Source organism: Opisthorchis viverrini, assembly GCF_000715545.1.
Source record: "Opisthorchis viverrini unplaced genomic scaffold opera_v5_2, whole genome shotgun sequence".
Classification (NCBI taxonomy): Eukaryota; Metazoa; Platyhelminthes; class Trematoda; order Opisthorchiida; family Opisthorchiidae; genus Opisthorchis; species Opisthorchis viverrini.
In genome coordinates, this window is record NW_008751658.1 from 4,448,920 (window position 1) to 4,457,024 (window position 8,105).

The 8,105-nt window shown below is 42.2% G+C and overlaps 1 protein-coding gene across 1 annotated transcript in view; it reads left to right on the forward strand.

Moving 5' to 3' along the window:
- T265_00253 (hypothetical protein) overlaps positions 1 to 8,105 on the forward strand; it is a gene marked incomplete at both ends in the record, with an annotated part of 112,948 nt that overhangs the window by 74,328 nt on the left and 30,515 nt on the right. Inside the window, one exon of the mRNA XM_009163961.1 lies at positions 4,233 to 4,464. Coding sequence (XP_009162225.1) covers positions 4,233 to 4,464 — 232 coding nt within the window. The remainder of the gene's footprint in view (positions 1 to 4,232; positions 4,465 to 8,105) is intronic.

Genomic DNA, 8,105 nt, shown 5'->3' on the forward strand with positions numbered 1-8,105 from the left:
GATTCTGCTCAGCTGACCGGTATACACAACAAAAGAATCGACTTTATCTGATCTTTTGTCATTGAGGTTTCTCCAATGGTTGATCCGTTATTTCGACCCTACCCTCATTAATGATCAGTGTCAAATATACCAATAAAGAGCAAAGCGATTTCCGCTGCACATGGTTCGTCCTTAATTTCCGAAGCTCTTAACCAATACATCAATCCTGACACATATCAGATGAATACGGAGTGAGCCGAGGTGCTTAGCAAATCGGTTTCAGGATTAACCACCTTGTACACCTCTATTGGGTACATCACTGACAGCAAAAAAGAAAACACGAAACTACTCATACTTGACCTTAAAATCGGGAAGAATATAATATTTGGAAACGCTTTGGTGGCCCCTGTAGACCAAGTCATTCTTTCTCTTCCTTTCCACCGGATTATCACGCGTGGTTTCTTAGATTAGGTATGCATGTGCATTATCAACAGGGGCAGAGTTTTCTCAAATGCTCTCATTTGTAAACTAGTTTGGTTTTGACAGAAGACTCAACCAGAGGATTTGCACCTTTCCGCGCCACAGATGATCATAGGCAGGGTACATTCACGCCGGTCCTGTTAGCTTTCACCAATCGAACTCACCGTGTATCCTATATACGTTTCTGGTCGGCAGGAGGGATAAAGCATGGGATCTTAGATTTCAGACTTGACATGCTGGCCTTCCAATCTCAAAGGCTGTTAAAACTGTTCACGAAACTGTCGACTATGCTCCAAGAACTATGGTGGGATGACAGATGTCGGCGGCATTGTGTACGACGTGGCTGATTTCCTCAAACGATATGAGAAGACAGTACGGGAAATCTCGTGACCGTTTTACCAACCAAGACACCCACGTCAAATAAATTCTTACTGATCATGCCAGTTTTCACTTCATGCGATATGAATTTGATAAGACCTTCAGATTGACAGGCGTATGAACGGTATGATTGCTAACGATAATGAAAAGGCCGTTCCTACCGGGAGAGATCACCGCTTCAGTAAGTTCAGCCTTAGCCGGTGTAGCCGCGGCCAGCTCCCTAAATTCAGTCGTTTGCCTTCAGTGGCCATCATGGTCACCGACGCTGTAGCGTTGGACCGTCTGAACTTCGGTCGCTTTTCATTCAGTTATGCCGGAAAGGTGAAGGTGTTTGGTCCAGTGGTAATGTCTAGACATGCCTAACTGCCGTGCTACCAGGAGGAAGCACGATACCTGGGACAATGCTAGGTCGCTCAAGCCTAGACAGGGGAAGTCGACAGTCAGAAGTCAGGTTCGAACCACGGACATTCTGACCAGTAAATTCCCGCTCTAACCAATAAGCCATCTTTCCCCCTTTTATAGAAAACCTTTTACCGCATTCATCAATTTCGAGATATCGAAGTAGCGCAAATCCACACTGTTACGTTTGTTGCCTGTGTCATGCTGCTAGGTAATAGGCCTTGTGAGTGCGTAATCCCCTCTCCAATTACGTTCAAAATGTTTTGGTAAAAATTCTAAAAAAAAGTATGCTTAAAATAGAACTGGTGCTGTTTGCGTGTTTGCCCCAAACCGTTTCTAATTACTACATCCGGTCTTCACTTAAAAAGTGCTTGCAAAGGCAACAATCAGCCATAAGTTACAAATGGTTGTCATCTGTCAATTTGTACGTTTACGTGTTCATTGTGGGTGTTCTGTCACTATTTGTCAAAAGTCTATTCTTATGAAACATTATTCCAGTTGCTAAATAATTCATTTTGAAGAGTCTTAGTTTGCAATTTGAAAACCTGTATAATTTAGATAGCACTTTGGCGCCTTGTGTTTATAGGCCATGGAAATACTATCTAATAGCTTTACTCCGAACACGAATGTACGCCCATCTGCCCGCTAATTTATTTTTCTAGTCTTCAACGTTTATAAGAGGGATGAAAGGATTTGGCCGACTGTCAACCAGGTTTTTGTTGAAAAGCTGGTATGTGTTTGGAAGGTCAGCGCGGACCACATTTGGAGCGTTGGTGCCTCGAAAAAAAAAGTGAACACACGCCCAATAATTCATGCTCTTGTTTGCTGTTGATGTGTAATCTATTCTTGGAACAGAAGAAATCTTTACAAGCACTAAATGATGGGCTGTTTCTCACAATAACTGGTAAAATTAAACTTTGGGATGATATATGAAGGGCTTAAGGGACGTGACATATCAAGTACATTACGATACAGACTGATTTGCGTTAGATTTTCATGTGAGGCAAATCTTACTGATTTTACGACTGAATAAGCCGGATCAACTATGCCTGCGCTGTTTTAGCCCACGTTGTCAACACCGGAGATTTTTATGAGACTCTTATGCTTCCAACTAAAATTTGGAAAATAAATTTGAAGCAGTACTCTGTCAAAAGCGAGGCCAGCATTAAATAGTGTGCTTTTTTCGTCGTTTCTGGAGAATGTTCCGACTCTTTGTGCACAAAACATGTGATAGCCTTCAGGAAGGATGTGTTTAGCAACAATAACCTGTGCGCATATAGGGCAACTCATGCTGAATGTCTCAGTTTTCATTCAGTCTTCAGTCCATGTCTTCATAGAGATCTGCCCAATTTATTTGGTGGTATGAATAGTGTTTACTAACGTCCTCCTGATTCATGTGGCTCCAGTTTTTTTCGAAGCTTCACCTGAAATCGTTATAGCCGTTGATGATTACTAATCTGAATTCGATGTTCACACACTTTGCGAAAGGAATCCAACCCGTGCAAATCTCGTTTATTTGAGCCATTCAGAAAGTGACATATAAGCGACAGCAATGGTGATAACGCCATCACCTTATTCTGTTTCACTCATTGCGCGCTACTCTGGTAAGATGCTCAGACGTGTTCGTTCCGACAGTGATCAAAGACGAATGCAACTTGTCATCGATCGTTTTTCGCTACAGGTTTGAGCTTTCTACTGTTTACTAGTGCACACGTTTCAAAATGCTGCATGCCAGTTACTTGACATTATTTACTACGATGCATCATGGCTTGCGCTGAGTTTTCAGGACATTCCCATTGGGAAGGATAAATGACCAAAGACATTCTACTCTAACGAAATGCTGTATAATTGATGATATCCCACTCAAACAGCCGAAGGTGTAGCACATGAAATGAATACACTAGCCTATATTCCGTTTTTGTGGTATAAATTTGATAGGGTGCTGGTTTTGAATTTGGATTTATCTCGCCAATTTAACCAGGTTTTGGTAGTTTTTGGTCATCGGTATGCTGGCTTGTGCTCCAAATTCATTTAAATTGCTACCTCGTCTCTCGAACCTGTGTTTTATGCTGAATTTTTCTACGGGTACCACTGCTGTCTTGTGAGAAAACTTGTGAGAAAACTTCTCAGGAGGTTGTCACGCTTTTCCCACATATGGAGGACCCTATGGGAAAACGAACGGATGATGGCTGGTGTGAGCTTTTTTCAGAAATCCATATTAGGGGCTCATATTAGTGGTCCATATTTGTTGTTGTGAATGACACCCCCTAGGTGATGGTTAAAGCCCTTAGGTGGTTTACCAGCGGGACACATGCTTCACTCGAAATTAGGAGGTTGTTTTACACGAGTGAGCAGTCATTCAGGCAGGTAGGCATTCACAAAATTTCGAATACACGTGAGGAGAGAATCTTGAACATGTTTACGCTTAACACCGGTTGTGTGGTTAGTGTGACCAGTGTGCGATTTCAAAATCCCAGCAGACACTTTGGCAAAACGATTTTGATGAAGTGGTCTTGACTGGGCATCCCTCACATTTGCTCCCGAAGGCTACGTTCATTTTAGTGTCTCCACCCAATGATCTTCAATAACAGCAATCAGCGGCGGATTTTCTCAACAGAAACAGCATTAGATTGTACGGGCATATAAAATTCTTCGACTGCAGACAGATGTGGCTGATTATGGTAATTATCTTGGGAAGTACATCCTCACCCAGTAGAGGAAAAGCGTTGGTACCAGAGGGTAAATGATCACAGAACAAACTGCTTGCACGGACAATGGCTTGCACACAACAAATACCACTAGCACGCATTGAGAAGGGTGGCTTTTGAGTTTTGTAAATCTTGTGTTGTTGCCTAACTTTACTTCGTTTCACGAAATGCGGGTGGTTCGTTATAAAGCCCACTTACTCTGTTTGTGATAATGTCCCTCGGCATTATGTTATGTGTCATGGAATTAGCCGTTCGCTATAAATCCGTTATCGCATACCCTGCCAACAGAGGGATAACTAACGAGGATTTATCAAAGCGTTTATCCATTGAAGTATGGGACTGGGATCGGACCTCACGCAACGATTTTATGGGCTCTTTCTCTTTCGGCGTGAGTGAAGTGATGAATGAGCCGGTATCTACTTGGTTCAAACTGCTCAATCAAGAGGAAGGGGAATTCTACGCATTGCCATGTATTGATGAAGCGGGTGAAGCAATCGCGGAACTGAAAAAGAAAATGGAGGTGAGTTTTATGTACTCTCACTCAAATCTCTAGTCCTTGAGTCTGTCCTGGGTTGCAGTTGACATCCTGATTATGGCGTAAGTAGCAACCAACTATTGGAAACCAATCACTTGTTGAAAACGTTTGTGTTGAAGTTGTCATTCCTGGTTTGGTTAAATGACAAAACAAAACAAACGAGACTCTACTAGGCTTGTTAAAATCGGGATAGATTCAGTTGCTATAAAATAGAGTCGATTTTTCATTTATTGCAAAGAATAAACGGTTCGTCTTCAGCAAATTGCGCTAAATTATTTCTCAGCGATTGATACAACAGTATTGTGTTTTAAAGTAAGCTTATACGTTCACGCAGCGACCTACAACGAATACTTTTTAGCCTTGACAGGCTTTTCTAACTTGCTTCATGAACTCCGACCAGTTCTGAAACCAGCCGTAGCTGGGAGGTTGTTTGAACTCTAACACGGTGATCTGCACTCAGTTGATCACTATCAGGAAGGTCAGATTCCTGAAAGCAACTTCAGAACGCCCGGAACCTACTGCTCCACCAAAAACTCAACTGGAAAGACGGCAAGCATCCAGGCCAGTCAATCATTCAATCAATTCAGCAAAACCTGATGAGTGTTCTTGTGGCTACAGAAGCACGACCGAATGTGATCAGCGTTCAGGCTTTTCACAAAGGCACGATCGATGTTGGTGGGAGTTCACTAACGCCTATCAGACGGCCTGGATCAAAGTCAGAAATTCCCCTTTAAATAGCGTGGGGCCGTTGTAACTTTTGCTCTCTCACTCACTCGCTTGTTCGGAATACAGCTGTTGTGTTCCCTTCTGTGAGTCTTTTCTCTCCGACACTAGGCACTGGAGCGGATCAGCAGCAGATAACACAGAATGGCAAATCAGCAGATATAACAATCACCAAAGTGTTGGACGATGTACTGAAAATCCCTCTTAATCGAACCTTTATCCTGGATTCACCGTCTGCTTATCGACCTTGTCCCATTGCCATATTAGTAATAAGAGAATTTGCTGGAACAATCTAGTTTTCTGTCCACTGCGAACCCCCTGTCTAGACGTTTACAATTTGAAGACAACCAGATTCTCTAAAGTGTCCACCCTCTGAGATAACCGCTTCTATCAGGTGACGTTCTTCGGCAGTCCAGTAGCTTAAAAAAACGTGAACGTCATGCAGAGCCTTGGTGCATAAATCACAGGGAGGGCCATTACATGGATGATTGATGAAGTGGGGGTAGTAACGTGGGATAGAATACATTGTTACAAGTTTAAATACCGCATGCAGTTGTGACCCTTCTTGTGGTTTCTCAGTGATGGGTCACCAAATGAGACGCCCAGTGATTTATCAGATAGATTTGTCACTTTGTGTGATTGCAAACGAATCCAATAGAGAATAATGTCTTGCACACTCATAAATTACCCGATTCGATTTTACACAGAACGGTTGACCAGACAAAGGGAAAACACAGCCTAGCAAAGATGGTCACCGAGGGACATGCAGAAATTTCCCACATGTATGATTCCGTGTGAAAAGGAGCAGCGCATTGGGCGAAAAATGAATAATGCAGAAAAGTTAGCTTTCAAGTCCAATTCAGGTGATAAGTGAAAGAGTTTGATTCAACATGGTGTAACCGCAGTCTTGCAGTTGGAAAAAGTGATTGCAAGGATGAAAATAGCAATTGTTTGTTAGCACTTTCGTGGTTTGAATAAATCGTTCGCGCGGGAGTTTGTAGAGCAGGATTTCAACAGATACAGTCTTGGAAGATAGCCTGTTCCGACATGAAGTTTGTGATATTCTCCCACGAAGCGACCAAACAAATGAGGAGTAAATTTAAGGTGTGAATTTCCGGGCTGTAGTTTACCCACGTATCAGTGTATCTGGCCCATTTTCCGTCGACTGGGAGTAACTCCGATCCCCGGAACGCACATATAGATGCATTGGTAACTTGATATTTGTTTGAATACAGTGATGGTACCTTAAGTAACTAAACTATCGCCAGTGGTTACATCATCGGTATGCAGTTCACCAGGTGTGTTACGTCCGTATTCGCTTGTTTATTATATATATATCCTTTGACAAGACACAGCGAAAGATGAAATTGCTTGGCAGTTATGTGCCAGCTTAGAGGTAAATGGTTCCTCGACCTTTACCATACCGCCTTCCACACCTTATCACAAATACCGAAGTACGACATTTCCTTTTCTTAACGCCCTCTCATGTTATACCGTCCTTCCCAACTGAGGCCTGGGCGTACGGCTGTTGGAAAGGTGGACCAGTATACTTTTACCTTACATTTGTTTGCTTTTTCCAAGTCGTAATACGGATCAAGTTCTTTCCTCTCAATATACAGAGGACTTCCATTAGTCTTCTGATCCGTCATCTGTTCTCTATTTGTGCACCATAATAAATATGCTAATCCCACCTTTGTGTGTGATTAGAACATGTCAACTTCTCAGAAAGCCTGGTGGTCCCAAGCATTAGAAAAAAACTTCTCATAATACAGGCGCAAACTCAGACAGAATGTCGGTCGTTTTCCCGAAAAAGGAAGCTTTTTAGGAATGCTCTGTGACTGGATTCATATTGAAGAAGAAAAACCTTTGCAGTCATTACTATGTGAAGGTGTTGGCTCGTTCGCAGATAACCCCAACATGATTTAGTTTTGCGTTCAGGTTATGCAGCTAAGTAATAGTATGGCGTGACAACTTCCCAGATATCTATTATATATAATCCACATAGGGCATATTATATGACCGTACTAAGTGCTAAGATTCTACTTAGAACAGACAAATCATGCATAGTCGTTATCTTAACGACCTTGGGCGTTTATTAATTTAATTCCACTTGCATCGAGTAGCCTCGGCGGTGTAGTGTAGGCGACGAAAAACGAATATGATTTAGAAGCTGTAAGTGAATTTCTCTCTTGCAAGCAGGTGAGCTTCTGACATCTGGAAGAAATGTTTACCATATGTAATAATGATAAGCAGTTTGCATTTAAGTGATGAGTGTTCTTGGTGATGAAAAGATTCCTTATTATGAAGATGAGGAAGAAGAAATAAAAAGACACTACCAGGTAGCTCAGGAAGCTTGCTACTCACAACAAGTAAGTAAACCTGTTCTAAATATGCCAGATGTAATTTAACACCTACTCTTTACTTAATTAGTCTCATCAACATTACGCACATATTCCGGGAATGGAGAATGTCCGGAGGATGGAAGCTCCACAGATCTACTGTAGGAGAGAATTAGTAATGGGATTATTATTTTACATATACACAGGATATGCATACATTACATACACAAGATATAGCTTACTGATATTGCTTACTGAGAAGATGAAAGTTGTGAGAAATACAGCGAAATCTCCTTACGAATTTTGGCATGCCTCTCGGGATATTTCACAAGAATTACCGCAGCCACAGAAATCCTTAAAGCACATCTCACAAGGTCATCATCACATCATTGTCAGCTGTAGTAACCGCGTACTCGTCGTACAGTGGTTGTAGCTGCCGCAGTTTCGTTCACCGAGGTTTTTTTTTGGGGGGGGGATAGGTACAGTGGGCTGTCAAGTGGGGGGTTGGAAAAAGAGCTATGCATTGAAGGCAATAGCTTGGATGCATGGGCGCCATTGAGGGCG